Below are 14,433 nucleotides of genomic sequence, written 5' to 3'. Positions count from 1 at the left end.
CAATTAAGATCCACCAAGGTCTGTGAGTTAAAAAAACATCAAACCTGTGAGTGAAAATTTGAGAAGTCAAAGCCTTATCTGAATAACTCTGAACATGTCTGGATTTGGTGCATTGTGGAGTCATTTAAAATGTAACATTTTAAGTGCTTTGCAACTTTGTTACCTTCATTTTGCAACCGGTGTATCAGTCAGTCAGTTCAGTCGCTCAGTGTATAGGAGGGCTCATTTGAACCTGGGGAGTTTTTTAAAGAGCTAAAGTGAAAAGGATGTAGGAGGACTGAATCTATTCAAGGTCATACTTACAACTTGAAAGGGATACTTCCAGGTGTTGCTGACCAAGAGACATTAGCCCATCATCCACCCCCACCCCCTATATTTTCCACTAATGAATATTCTTACCTGAGCCATCATTACTTCCACTGTCCTCTGCCTCTGGTGTTATGTAGACCAGATTTCCTGTCTCTAATGTTTGTCCATGAGGAGATTTTCATGTATAGAACTTTTCTGGTAATTTAGCAACATTATCCTTGAAAATCCCACAACTATTTACATAACAGAAGCTATTGTTTGAAGTGCAAAGCAGGTCAAAAATTCGGTTTCTGGAGATTAATCACTGCAGTCTATTTTACATTATCATAATAATTTCATTTATTTTGATACAGTTTGTTTTCAGAATCAACCTCAGCTTCTGTGCAGAAGTGACAAATCCATTTGTTTCGGGTATAATGGATAATATGATTAATGACCTTGCCACAGGATTTCTTAAAAACGGAGAAAAAAAGTAAAAGATTTCCATTTATAATGTGCAGTAAACCAGCTCTGTCTGTTGCTTTGCATCAAAATCTCTGCGAACTTGTTTGCAAACCACAGCTCAGATTCTGAAACCAATCTGCTCCTGCTTTGAGGGGGTTTCTCTGTCTCTGTTCCCTCCAAGAATCTGAGGACAGCGTCTCTAACAGGGACACTGGACACGGTGGGCACCCTGTTCCCGAGGGTGGGGCGCTGTTTCACCACGTTGGCACCATGGCGACGACTGCGGGTCGGATCACCCATGTGGCCCAGGCCTTGCTGCGAAGATCACCACCCGGCGGGCTGTCGCCGGGACCCGCGCCAGACAGTCGTGCGAGTGGCCTCGCGACTCTGCGCCCCAAGCTGGACGGAACGTGGCGCGAGGGTGCGCGGGCGACCCCTCCTCGCCGTCGGCATCTGCCGCCTGTTTCTGGTCCCCGCAGACCTGAGAATTCTCTCGGAGACGGGACTGCGGACGCGACCCGTCGTGCCTCTCTTTCCCGCCTTTGGGGTGAGGTGGCCGTGGCCCCGCCCCGGGTGGCCCACGCCGGCCGCGGGCGGGCGGCGACGGGAGCCCAAGGTTCGAGTCCCGCCCGGGGCGCCTCCTCATTTGTGAAACGGGGGTCGTCCCCGCCGGAGCCGAGGCGACCGCAGAGCGAGGCCTGGCGCCCTCAGCGCCGCCTCAGGGGCCGCCGGGGCACCAGGGGGCTCTTGGCTTATCCACAGCCCACGACGCGGGAGTCCGAGGGGGCGCCTGGACTCGTCGGCCGAGGCTCCTGAAGGCACCCAGGACCCTTTTTTGTTTTTTACCTCAGCCGTCCCCTCCAGAGGGCCGCGGGCCCCAGGCTCGCGCCCCCGGCTCTGGCCCACGCGCCCGCCGGCTGGTACGCCGCTTGGCGAGTAGGCGCCCCCGCCCCGCCCCGCCCCTGCGTGACGCGCGTCAGGCTGGGCCAATCAGAGCTCGCGGCGCCGCGCCCCACGCGCCGGGCCCCCCGCCCTTCCAGCTTAAGAAAGGGCGCGCGGGCCCGGCCGGGTCAGAGCGCAGAGCCGGACGGAGCGGCGGCTTCCGCGACGGCGGGCGGCTTCCGCGGGCTCCTGCGTTCGCGTTGCCCTCGGGCGGAAAGCCCGGCTGCAGCCCACCGCGCAGGCGCCCCCCGCCGCGCGCCCCGACGGCGCCGGCTCACCGGCCCGCCCGCGGACACTGGAGTGAGCGCGGCAGCAGCGGCGGGATGCTGGCGCTGCTGGCCGCCGGCGTGGCCCTCGCCATGGCCGCCGGAGCCCAGGACGGCCCGGCGCCCAGCAACCGTTTCGTGTGCACGGCGTTGCCCCCGGAGGCGGCGCGCGCCGGCTGCCCGCTGCCCGCGATGCCCATGCAGGGCGGCGCGCTGAGCCCCGAGGAGGAGCTGCGGGCCGCGGTGCTGCAGCTGCGTGAGACCGTCGTGCAGCAGAAAGAGACGCTGGGCTCGCAGCGCGAGGCCATCCGCGAGCTCACGGCCAAGCTGGCGCGCTGCGAGGGGCTGGCAGGGGGCAAGGCGCCGGGCCGGGGAGCCTCGGGCAAGGACACCATGGGCGATCTGCCGCGGGACCCGGGCCACGTCGTGGAGCAGCTCAGCCGCTCTCTGCAGACCCTCAAAGACCGCCTGGAGAGCCTGGAGGTAGCAGGGCGCGGGGTCCCTGGGGGGACGCCCCCGAGGAGGGGGGCAGAGGAGGGGCGCGTGGTCCTGGCCTCTGGGCTGCGCGGGACACCGCCGCCCGGGCGCGCTCGGACGCCAGGCGAGCTGGGTTTGGGGTCAGGGGCGCTCTCGGTCTGGCTCCGAAACTTGCTTGGCTCTCATCCCTCCTCCCCACCTCTTTGCTGGAAGGAAAAGGTTAAATTCCCGCCCACCCCACCCAGCCGTGCCAGGCCTGCCAGCTGTGGGGCCATTCACTCCCCGAGGTCCAGCCTGGCGAATGGGGACAGCCCCCCCTCTCTCTTTATAAATCTCCCAGTCTCCCCGAGTCGGACGCGCTCCTAGACCTTGTCTCAGGAGACAGGGAGCTTCCGCGGGAGGTCAGCAGCCCCGGGCGTCCGGTGTTACCTTTTATAAATCAAATTCGGCTGGACCAGAGCAGGCGGAGGCCCCGGGGTCTCCGCGGAAGGCGAGCGTGGGCGGGTCACGGTTCACACCAGGCGCACCTCTAAGCTGGTTAACTTCAAAGACGCTGTCCCCCAATTGCGCGCGCAGATCCTAGGGTGCCCCTCCCGATTGCTCTGGGGGAAGAGACCTTCCCTTCTCGGAAGGTGTCTGCAGTTTGGAACTTTGAGAGAAATCTTCATTTAATTTCCATCTTTTACTCTCCGCCCCGCTTAAGAAGTGTGGATGTTTCTGTTACACACGTTCACAAAAATACTTCTTAGCAAAACTAGATTTCAATTACAGGTGGTAATTATTGCAAAATTATTTGAGAGTTTCCTCTGGCATGATGGCTAAATACAGTATTTCCAGCATCTGTATATCCTTCGATTCATTATGATTAATAAGAGCTAACGTTTCTGGAACACTAAATATGCGCCAGGCATATTATCTAATTTTAACCCGTGCAACAACCCCCCCAGGCAGATCCTATAATCTGTTTTACAATTTGGAACACTTAGAGGGAGGGGTAGACAGCTTGCCAAAGACCGGTGGCTAGACGGCAGCCGGCATCCTCCAGAGCCAGCAGAATGGTAGAGGAATAAAAGAAATAGGAAGTGAGGATTTAAAAGCAGCATTAAAAGCAAAGATTCCTGGAATTCAGACTAGCCCTGTTTTAGAGTTCTTATTTTCCGGTAACATCTCTGCAAGCATAGTCATGCACTTTCGGGCCCTACCGGAACTTGGAGGTTGCGGGGGTTGCGGGGTGGGGTGGGGGGGGGGGCGGCTAGATGAAAGCTCTTCTTCCTTGAGGACCATTTGATTACCTCTTTAAAAAAATAATCCTAGCTGTGGTTTGGTCCTTACTTGGGAATGATAGATGTTGGTTAAATTTTTGACTTTTTAGTGAGAGGAGGAACACAGCTTCCTGAGAAGGGAAATGAGATTCCTAAATTTAAAATATTGCAGCAGAGTAATTGCTGTTTGACTTTGAAATCCTTTCCGTACCCCGCCCCCCCTCCCGCGCACACACACACACAAATGAGTGAAATGCTCCCGTTCCCGCCATTGGCACGATTTAATATTCCCATTTGGGAAGCTTCTCCCTGTGTGGTGGGGGCCATCAGAGCTACATTTCACAACTCGTTTTTAAACTGGCCCTAATACTTCTCCCGCCTGTGCCCCCTGCCCCCTTCCCTCCTCCACCGAAAGCACCAGCTCCGAGCGAACGTGTCCAACGCGGTGCTGCCCGGCGACTTTCGGGAGGTGCTCCAGCGGCGGCTGGGGGAGCTGGAGAGACAGCTGCTGCGCAAGGTGGCCGAGCTGGAGGACGAGAAGTCCCTGCTCCACAACGAGACCTCGGCTCACCGCCAGAAGACCGAGAGCGCCCTGAACGCGCTGCTGCAGAGGGTCACCGAGCTGGAGCGAGGTGAGCGCCGGGCTGGTGTCTCTGCCGCCCCCTGGCGGCCGTCCATCAGCCGCCTCTCCACCCCCGCCCCCTCACCACCACCACCCCCGCCCCGCCCCCAGCCCATCGTCTCCGTACTTGGCTGTAAGGGGGTGAAGCGGGGCTCAGAGCAAGGGAGGGCAGGCCCGGAGGAGCCCGCGGCACTGCCATCTTGCCCCCTGACAGACACGGCCACTTGGGCCCCTGAGGGAGTGGTCACTGCTAGACCCCTGCCTGGTCACTCTTGGCGGGGAGCTCTCCTGAGTTTGCTCGGTTCTGAGACTGCTCTCCCGTCCTCACCTCTGATCCTCCAATGCTGGGGGCAGAAAACCACCTGACTGCTTACCATCCCAGCCACAGCCCGCCTCTCTTGCCTCTCACCTCTCAGGCCAGGTGTTGCTGTTTCAACCCGAGTCATCTCGTGGTGCACAAAGAGTTGGCCCTGTAGGCACTGGTCAGAGGCTCAGTGGAGATGGAGGGCGCGCTGCTAGCGGCTGGGAGGGTCCTGGTTTTCATCACCTATGCTCAGATCCCGTTTTCAGCAGTGATTGTGGCCCTGCCTGCCTGGTGGTTCCTGGCTGTTTGAGCAAACAATCGGGGTGACTGACAACAGCCGTCTCTGGAATTAACCCCATCCCCAGCCCCACTGGCATTGTCCATGAAAAAGCAAGACACTCAGGATCCGCTCGTCCAGTCTGATTCCTGACCTCCTGCCACGCAGGCATTTCAGTCCCTTCTTAACTAGACCCTGCAGCAGACTCTGAGTCTCTTTCTTTTCTCTGCTCAGATTCTGGTGGGTGAGTTTCTCCCACAGGAAACAGGAAGGGAAGGGATCAAGGGCCCTAGATCATTCAGACAGTGCTGGGTGTGAAGTTTTAGGTTTGCTGGTTGTGGGTATAGGATTATAACCTTTCAAATGCACTAACCCGACAAGGGCAGCTTCTGATGACTCAGTTGTATGAATTGGCAGGTGAATGTCCAGGGGCAGAATGTCCTCGTACTCTTCCAGTCACATCAGCTCAGCTGGGCCAGATGGAGGCATCCAAGGAGAGAGTGTTTCTGTTTCATTTGATTTAGTTGTTTTTTCAGCAGCATCCCCAAAGTCAAAGGGTTCCTTCATCCCTTTCCTGCTCTCTTCTTCCAGGAAAGCCTATTCTTCCTTCCTTATCATTATTATTGCACTTGGATTCTTGAGTTTGAAAAAATCCTCTCTGCCTCACCTCCGTTGCTGGGTGACCTCAGGAAGCTCCTTAGGTCTCAAAGCCCTTCCCCAAAGGCAGAGCAGCTGCAACTTAGCTCTCTGTCACCGGGCAGGAGGAGAGGAAGGCACCATTGGGGCCAGGGATGGGTGGCTCACCTTCCCTTGCCCAGCTTCGCCCTCATGGGACCTGCAGGCCAAGGGAGTGGGCACACTGCAGTTACTCAGAGTCTTGACGGGAGGGGATGGCTGCAGAGTGAGGGGAGGGCTTTGCCAGAGACCTTGGTGGCCGTGTACCTCGCTTGGCCTGGTGGCTGAGTTGCTACGAGGAAGTGAGTTAATGGAAGCAGATTAGTAGAAGTCTACTGAGTTCGAGTGTGGAGACAGGACTCTTGTTATACCCATTTCATAGATGAGAAAGAGTGCTCCGAGGTTCTCAGCCAGATCTGTCATCTGCCTCGGGGAGAGGGGGTCGAGGTGGGGCCCAGGCCACCGGCTAATGGACAGCAACAGGCACATAACCCTGCCCCTCCCCATCTTGTTCTGTGACTCCAGGGCGGTTCTGAGTTTCACATGGCTTCCTCCAAACTCCTTCATCATGGCTTTGGCCACCCAGGGGCTGCCCCTTTGTGACTCTCCCTCCCGACCTTGGCGTGTCTGTTCGCAGCCAGAAAGCCACAGTCAGGGCTCACCCCAGCCAGTCTGATTCCTGTACCCACACTCTTGGGTGCTGTGGGAGGCCCGCCGAGCTCACCTGGCACAGAGGGGAGGGTCCATGTCCAGACTAGAGCTGGACTCCCCAAGGACAGGGCCATTCTTGCAGAGCCTGCAGTCCCTGGCAGTGAGCAGTGGCTCAGGGTCCGCTGCCTCTCGACCACTGGATGAGAGCTCTGGAATCCTGTGCTCCACCCAGCCCTGGGGTGAGTCTTTAAGGAAGGTGATCATCTGTCTTCTGAGCAGTTCTCTTGTCTGTCATGTATGTGACAGGTGTGAGCAGAGATGTAAGCTGCCAGCCCCCAAATGTACCATGAATGTGTTCCTTCTAAGCACACTGTGTTCCTTAGAAGCATCCTGCTGAGCCCAGGGGAGACGGACCTCAACCACACACGGAGGGGGGCCCCCGGGGTTCTCAGGCCTTCGGTGCACCATTTCCTGCCTGTTAAGTGCCTGTTCTGCGCCAGATGCCAGGCTCTGAGCTCCACGTTCTGTCTTCTGTAATCCCCGCGACAACCCAGTGAGATGGGATTTGGTGAGATGAGGGACTGAGTCAGAGCTGAGTGACACCCGCATTCACGTGGCCGGCAGACTGCAGAGCTGGGGTGGTGTTAGGCGGCGACCCCTAAGGACCAGAGTCATGGAGGCTGCAGCCTGGAGTGGCACGTGGGCCTCAGCCCTGCTGGGTGGGAGGTTCCTCCTAGCCCAGTGCTGAGCTTCCAACCTGCGTGTGGATACTCCTGCCGCCCAGGTTCCAAGGGTGCTCGTTTTCTTTACTGGGAGACCTGCTCACCTGTGGGGGCCTCTGGACTCCGGGCGCTCCAGCCAGGCAGAGGCCAGCTCAGATTGGAAGTAAACACTGGAACCATTGTCTCTTAGCCCCAGGCTGCTCCCCATCCTTGGCTTGTCGGCTACCTGCAGTCTCTGATTTATCGGTCAGGCCCTTTAATTCCTTAATTGGTTTTAACTAAGTTTCCTCTGAACCTCCAAGCTGTTTTGCATGAATAGAGGGCGCCGGCTTTCAGGGTATGGCCGCCCCTCGGCTCTCCCAGCCCTGATGGAACCAATCTGTTATCACTGGGCTAACGATATTACTGACCCCGAGCCTGATCAAATTAGCAAGCCTGCCCACCTGCAAGGAGAGAAGCCATTTCTCTCTATTAGATAATCACATCTCATGGAAACACAAGCATTTGCACATTAAGTATTTGCAGCTGCATGTCTTGGGAAGCACAGCTTCCGTTCCTGGCTCTGTCATTTATGGGCTGTGTGACCTGGGGTAAGTTGGTGCCCTTCTCTGAGCCTCGGTGCTGCCACTGTACAGTTTGCAAAATCAGGGATCCAGGACTTTCTGGATCTCTCAGCTTTGCTTCAACCTCTGGCTTGGCCCTGCCCTCAGCTTCCCCAGGCAATGAGGTCTTCCCACCCCTCTCCCGGTGCTCCGCAGCCTTGGGAGGTCAGGGGGGATCAGGCAAGACTGCATAGTCAGCAGATAGAAAGAAATACTACATGTGAAGCTTAGACTCTGATGTTTCTACATTGCCCGTTCCAGAGAGGCTGGAAGGGTGATGGTGGGCCCTGCAGCCTTCCATGGTGGAAGGTCCTTGGGTGGCATGTGAGCTGTGGCACCAAGGGGCTTCTCTCACGTGTCTGTGCTGCTCATTGTGGCAGAAAATGAGTCTGGGGTGGGACTTCCCTGGCAGCCCAGCAGTGAAGACTTTGCTTTCCGATGCAGACAGTGCAGGTTCAGCCCCTGGTTGGGGGAGCTAAAATCCCATGACTCATAGCCAAAAAACCCAAACATAAAACACAGAGGGAGCTAAGATCCCATGACTCATAGCCAAAAAACCCAAACATAAAACACAGAAACATTATTGTAACAAACTCAATAAAGGCTTTAAAAATGGCCCACGCCAAAAATCTTTTTTAAAAAAATGAAACTGGGGGCTCGTGGTGGAGAATGGTTCATCCATTCTGGCTCCTATTCTACAGAGAGGGGCAAGGAAGGAGCAGATTTCATTCACTAGTGACACGGGCAGTGTGGTTCCAGGCCGAGGGAGCCTGCCTGTCTTTGACGGAAATGAGGATCCTCTGGCCCCTCGTCAGTGCTTAACAAATACTTGTTGAGGGAGTGATGGACATTTAGGTTCCTTCCCCGGCAGCATCTGGTCCCCAACGGGAGAGAAGTTTTTGCTGTGATGGTGCAGAGCCTGCAGTCCCCTGCAAACACTGGGATCTGTGATGAGCACACAGGGGCTTGTCCTCTGTGTGTTTAGTTATGATGTTGTTAATTTTGAGCTTCAACCAAAACTGTACAGAAAATGACTTAGACCTATTTAAGAGTTTCAGTTGTTTGCCAAAGGTTTTGGAAGCGCCACATGCTTGGGGACAGCCCCAGGTAGGCCCCAAGGGATCAAGGCTCAGGGCGGGTGGGCTCACCTCAGTGGGTCAGGAGTCTCTGCCTTCTGCTGGAAACGGGTCAGTAAACTTGGTTTTCTCTCAAGGAGGGAAGGGCAGGTCCTGAGCAAAGCAATTCACTCAGGGATTTAGTCCAAAAGCCACTTCTGAGTTCAGCTGTAGTGTCGAGTCATGGGTGCCTGACTCCTTTACCTCAGGCGGTGGTGATTCTTCTGGGGGAGAAGTGACGGGGACTCATTGGTGGATGAGTGTTTATGGGGCGTGGGGTCCCGCCTCCAAGCCCAAGTCCAGCAGGCCCCCGCCCAGCCCTGCTGAAGGGGCCGAGATTTCTAGGAAACAGCAGAGGCAATAGGACATGGCTGAGGAAGGATTTTTTGGCTTAGTTTAACCAGAAGGTTAAATCCAGCGTGCCTCTTCCCCCTTCCTCGAGCTTCCAAGAGCAAGGATGTGCCTGTTTCCCACTTCAGCACCTTGGACAGCAGCCAGTCTGTAGCAGGTGCGCTGTGCTTGGGGGATCTGCTTGCAGGGAGGGGGTCCAGGTCAACTGCTGCTCTGGGCTGTGCTGGTTGTGGGGAAAGAGAGGGAGGCGCTCACATGCTGTCAACCCCTCCTCCCCATCCCGCCCGCCCCCAGGCAACAGTGCTTTCAAGTCGCCAGATGCGTTCAAAGTGTCCCTACCCCTCCGCACGAACTACCTGTACGGGAAGATCAAGAAGACGCTGCCTGAGCTGTATGCCTTCACCATCTGCCTGTGGTTGCGGTCCAGCGCCTCGCCGGGCATCGGCACCCCGTTCTCTTACGCCGTGCCTGGGCAGGCCAACGAGATCGTGCTGATTGAGTGGGGCAACAACCCCATCGAGCTGCTCATCAACGACAAGGTGAGCCCACTGGGAAGGCCCCCACCCTTCCCCCTTTCCCGGTGGCCACCAAGGTTGGGATGTTGCAGGAAGTCTGACATCTGACCACAAGGCTGTCCTCTCCCCAAAGGGGACGGTTTGGCCCTGACTCAGTCCCACTCTGGGCAGGTGACCAGGCAGGGGGCAGGGGTCCAGGCAGCTGTAGCTTGTGGGGAATCCAAGCGGTAAGTCCCACCAAGAAGCCGCGGAGGGTCCAAGCACAGAGGCCACAAAGGATCAGAATGAACTGGGCCTGCTCGGGACAACCTGAGTTTTCAGAGGCCCTCAGGCCAGTCAGTCAGGGCGGTTCCCCAGGAATAGGGGAGGGTGTGTGTGTATGTGTGTGCGATTGTGTGATATTTCTCATGAGCATGTCTTTCAGCGGGTCGGCGAGGGGGCTTGAAATACATTTACATACAGTAGAATTTATACTTTTTAGTTCAACCAGTTTTGACAAATGCATAACTGTGTAACCACCACAATTAAAATATAAAACAGTTTCCTCTTTCCCCAGATTTCCTCCTTGCCCTTTTTTAGATTGGAAGATAATTGCTTTACAATGTTGTGTTGATTTTCATTCCCTTTTATAGTCACCTCCTGCTCCCACCCCAGCCTGTGGCAACCACCCATCTGTCTCCCATCCCTCCAGTCCTGCCTTTTCCAGAGTAAATGTCCCTTTTTGATAGACTGGCTTATTTTGACATTCAGGAATGTGGTCTCCTTAAGAGATCAGCTCTGGGCATCTGTGGGACCCTCCTGCAGCCTCACTGAAATGTAAGGTGGGCTGCACATCACCCAACAGGCAGCCTCACATCCTCCTTCCTGGGGCTGAGTGGTGGATGGCTGCACAGCCCTGGAGGGCTCACCAGGCACTCGGCCCCCACCCTGCCTGTCTCTACTGAACTGCTCTGGCTGGAGTTGTTTAACTGGGAAACGCTACAGAATCCACCTGAGGGGCTCCTTCCGGCAGTGACCACGTCCTTGAGCTGGGGATTAATTGTTCTAAATAACGCGCTTGGACGAAGCAGAGGCGAGAGCCTTGTTTTCCTCGGTTTCGATGTCGTGTAAACAACCAGTTCCTGGGAGGGAGCTCTGGGTTGCTAGGACACCAACAGTAACAACATGATGCTTGATGGCAGAGCTGGTCTGTAGAGGACTTATAGGACCTCAGGGAGATGGTGTGGGGCAGAAAGGCCCTGTGTGCACTCCCACCCTCCCCCCTCACGCTCACACATAATGGTAGGCAGCCTGCCCAGGGGGACACACACACACGTAGACCCCCAAGTGTCGCGATGGCTGTTGGGACCCTACTAGCAGAGTGTAGATGCCTTGTCTTGACTGTTTTCCAAAGAAGTTACCCGGTAGAGCTCTGACTTCCCTTTGGGTTCTCCAACGAGAGGTGTTCAGAACAAGCATAGGAGCAGGGAGCTGTCCATCTCATCTGCTTGGTCTGCACAGTATCCCAGACCTTCAGCCAAGCCAGGATCCAAGTGTGTCCAGTCAAGAGCAGGGCCCCCCTGGGGTCAGGGGCTTGTACCCAGGCTGCCCCTTTCCCCTTAAGAGTCTGTGACATATGTGGTGTCTCCAGTCCAAGGGTCCCTGTGAGCTGGCAGGGTTGGGCGTGTTACCCACAGAGCAGAGAGGGGGGAGATCAGAAGGGACCCCCCCGTCCCCGATGAGAGCGGCAGTGGGCTCAGGGCCTCCAGTCCCCCCAGGTCCAACTCCTGGGAACCCCGAGGGGCCCTTACCTGCACGTTGCCACCCGCAGGTCGCCCAGCTGCCCCTGTTTGTCAGTGACGGCAAGTGGCACCACATCTGTGTCACCTGGACGACGCGGGACGGCATGTGGGAGGCCTTCCAGGACGGGGAGAAGCTGGGCACCGGGGAGAACCTGGCCCCCTGGCACCCCATCAAGCCGGGCGGTGTGCTCATCCTCGGGCAGGAGCAGGTGAGTGCGGCGGCTGGCCACACAGCACACGGCTGTCTCCCTGCCTGGGGCCCTGCCTAGCCTTCTGCCTGCTGGACCTGGCCTTGGTCACCGCGGCACGACAGCCAGGCTGGACACCCGGGGTCCCTGCCGGCCTGGCTCGGGCTGTCCTATGGCCTGAGGGGGTGAGGGCGGGGAAGGGGATACGTCCTGCCCTTCCTAGCAGGGACCAGGTTGATGTGGTGTGTTCTATAGATTCTAGAGTGGAGTCTGTCCAACACAGGCAGGAGTGTCCCCAGAGCCCCAGGGACCCCAGGCCGTCTCTGGCCCTTTGGCCTCTGCCTGCCACTATATTGACTCAGAATGCTGGGCCCTGGCTGGTACTGGCATCTTCCAGGGGCTCCTGGCTCAGGGTCATGACCTTGATCCCCAGCACGGCCACCTGGGGAACCACATCTATGGTTGAGATGGGTCAGGGTCTCAGAGGCCGCCCTCAGAAAGCTCGCCCCTGGAGCGGAGGGCAGAGAAGAGTTCACATCTTAGCCCGTGTTTGGGGTTTGCTGGTGGAAGTCAAGGGAATAGACCCCGGTCCTCTGGGGGGCCTTGAGTCGGGGCTCCTGGCTCTCTCCACACCCCACCCACCCACACACTTCCCTGTTACTTCTCCCCTGGGAGGGGCTGGGAGTCGAGCGACCCGGGTCCAGTTCCAGTTCAGGGAACTTGGAGGATCTCTCTCATTAGTCTCCCCTCCGTAAAGTGGGGTGGTTTGAGTCATGCCCTCTCCCGGGCCTCACGAGCCCTAGAGCTTTGGAAGCAGCAGGACTCAGTGGTCACGGGGTGCCATCTGAGTCAGGGGAGTCCGCCCCTTCCCCACGTCCCTTCCAAGCTGGCGCTCCCCTGCCAGGCGGGTCACACGCCTGGGAGAGGGGACAGATACATCCGCCCCGAGCCTGCCCCCACTCACTCCGTCCCCCTTCCCCAGGACACGGTCGGTGGCAGGTTCGACGCCACGCAGGCATTTGTCGGGGAGCTCAGCCAGTTCAACATCTGGGACCGCGTCCTCCGCGCACAGGAGATCATCAACATTGCCAACTGCTCCACGAACATGCCAGGCAACATCATCCCCTGGGTGGACAACAACGTGGACGTGTTCGGAGGGGCTTCCAAGTGGCCGGTGGAGACCTGCGAGGAGCGTCTCCTTGACTTGTAGCCACCCGCCCCTCTGTCCGGGAGGCAGTGGCCGGGCCGTTCCCCTCATGCCCCCAGTGGAACTGCGTGCAAACCTCCTGCCACAGTGGGCGGGGGGCCCCCAAAGCCCCCTCCCAGAGCATCTCGAAGCCTGAGGCTCTGTGGCGGCATCTGTCACCAGCTTATCTGTTCCGAACCATGATTTTGTTGGTTTGGGGCGGGGAGGAAGCCCTGAGCCGCAGGTGGACAGATTCCTGACTCCTGCTCAGAACCCCTGTAAACGCTAGCGTGCCCCAACCCTGCCCGCTCTCACGGATCCCTGGTGTTCCGTGTGTGCCGTCTGTCCGTCCCCTTCGAAGGCTGTGCATCGTCCTGCCAGAGTGGCTGTGTCCCTTGTGTGTTGCGTACACCCTTGCTGTCAGCTGAGCACGCAGCGAAGCCCCTCCCTTCTCCCCCTCACCCCTCAAAAAAGGGCCTTTCCCTTGGTGTTCTTTACGCTGTGAAGCTTTATGTCCCAGGAACTCCTGAGCTTGCGGAGGAAGGCAGGCTGTTCGGACACTGCCCTGACTGATCTCCGAGGTGGAGGGCGCGTCCATGGCTCCAGGGAGGGGGCTGTGAACGGGAACCCTGCACACAGAAGGGCCTGAGCTACTGTCCACCCGCCCTCTGTCAGCTTGCCCTCTGACCCACGCTTTAGCGGAATCCTGGCTGGCTTTGAAAGGTGTCTTTTTCCCACTGGTGCCAAAAGTTCAGTTGCAGCTTTTACAACCATGCCATGTGGTTTGGGGAATTTATTTTTTTAACCACCCCCCCCCCAAAACAGAAAAGAGCAGCCATTAACCCACTCCCTGCTTTTCGACGGCTCGCCCCACTGTGAGGCACATGCTCGGTGTAATTAGCGTGGATTCCTGTGAACATCCGACTGTCTCCACTATTTCCCCCAGAACTTCAGGAAATGGATGTCGTTGGGCTGGTGCCTGCTTAGTGACTCCAGGCTGCTTCATTGATTGGACAGAGGTCATCATTTATTTTAAAAGATAGATGTGGTTCAGTGGGGAAATTTATACAGCTAAATATTATATATTTTATTTTTCATACATGTTCAAAGTGCAAATCTGTGAACGTTCCATTTGTAGGACCAAGCTCACATGCCCATCCTAACACTGTATGCTACAAGAACTCTTCTGATGATGGAATTTTGATTAAAATGCACTGGAAGACAGCCTCGGTGTCTGCTTTCTCCATGTCTGGGGCTGAGGGCAGGGAGCGTTGGGGCTTCGCGACCTCTGGCCGAAGGCTAGCTTCTCTGGTCTGCCTGGGCTGGGCCCCAGTGGGCAGCCCCAGGGGAGTGCAGAACGCCGGGGGGAGGGTGTGGTGCTGGACTGCCCTCGCCTCCCCAGCCCCAGCCAGGCTCAGTCTGGGGGTGCATTGCAGGCTCCATCCAGTCTCTCTGTCCCCAGCCTGTCCCTGTCATCTCAACTGGGAATCCGCTTCACTTGATGACCCTGCCCTAAATGGGGCACCTGTTCAGCATCTACTGAGTGTATTGTTCTTGTTTAGTTGCTAAATCGTGTCCAGCTCTTTGCGACCCTGTGGACTGTAGCCCTTCAGGCTCCTCTGTCTGTGGGATTTCCCAGGCAAGAATACCAGAGAGGGTTGCCATTTCCTTCTCCAGGGGATCTTCCTGACCCAGGGGTCGAACGCACGTCTCCGGCATTGGCAGATGGGTTCTTTACCACTGA

At 57.1% G+C, this 14,433-nt stretch overlaps 1 protein-coding gene across 1 annotated transcript; it reads left to right on the top strand.

The window, feature by feature from the left end:
* Positions 1-1,841: 1,841 nt before the first annotated feature.
* Positions 1,842-13,913, top strand: NPTX2 (neuronal pentraxin 2). Its single transcript, XM_069569775.1, has 5 exons — positions 1,842-2,444; positions 4,116-4,332; positions 9,314-9,558; positions 11,345-11,524; positions 12,486-13,913. Exons 1-5 carry the CDS (start codon positions 2,019-2,021, stop codon positions 12,711-12,713), a joined length of 1,296 nt encoding a protein of 431 aa, XP_069425876.1. The 5' UTR covers positions 1,842-2,018; the 3' UTR covers positions 12,714-13,913.
* The last annotated feature ends 520 nt before the right edge of the window (positions 13,914-14,433 follow it).

This window comes from Ovis canadensis, chromosome 24 (genome assembly GCF_042477335.2).
Source record: "Ovis canadensis isolate MfBH-ARS-UI-01 breed Bighorn chromosome 24, ARS-UI_OviCan_v2, whole genome shotgun sequence".
In the NCBI taxonomy this organism is placed as follows: Eukaryota; Metazoa; Chordata; class Mammalia; order Artiodactyla; family Bovidae; genus Ovis; species Ovis canadensis.
Note: the sequence above shows the minus strand (reverse complement) of the source record. Positions and strands in the feature narration are given on the sequence as shown.

Coding starts and splice junctions, on each gene's coding strand:
- NPTX2 (XM_069569775.1), top strand. CDS start 2,019: ATGCTGGCGCTGCTGGCCGCCGGCGTGGCCCTCGCCATGGCCGCCGGA. Junction 4,333..9,313: donor GGTCACCGAGCTGGAGCGAG/GTGAGCGCCGGG, acceptor GCCCGCCCCCAG/GCAACAGTGCTTTCAAGTCG. Junction 11,525..12,485: donor TCATCCTCGGGCAGGAGCAG/GTGAGTGCGGCG, acceptor CCCCTTCCCCAG/GACACGGTCGGTGGCAGGTT.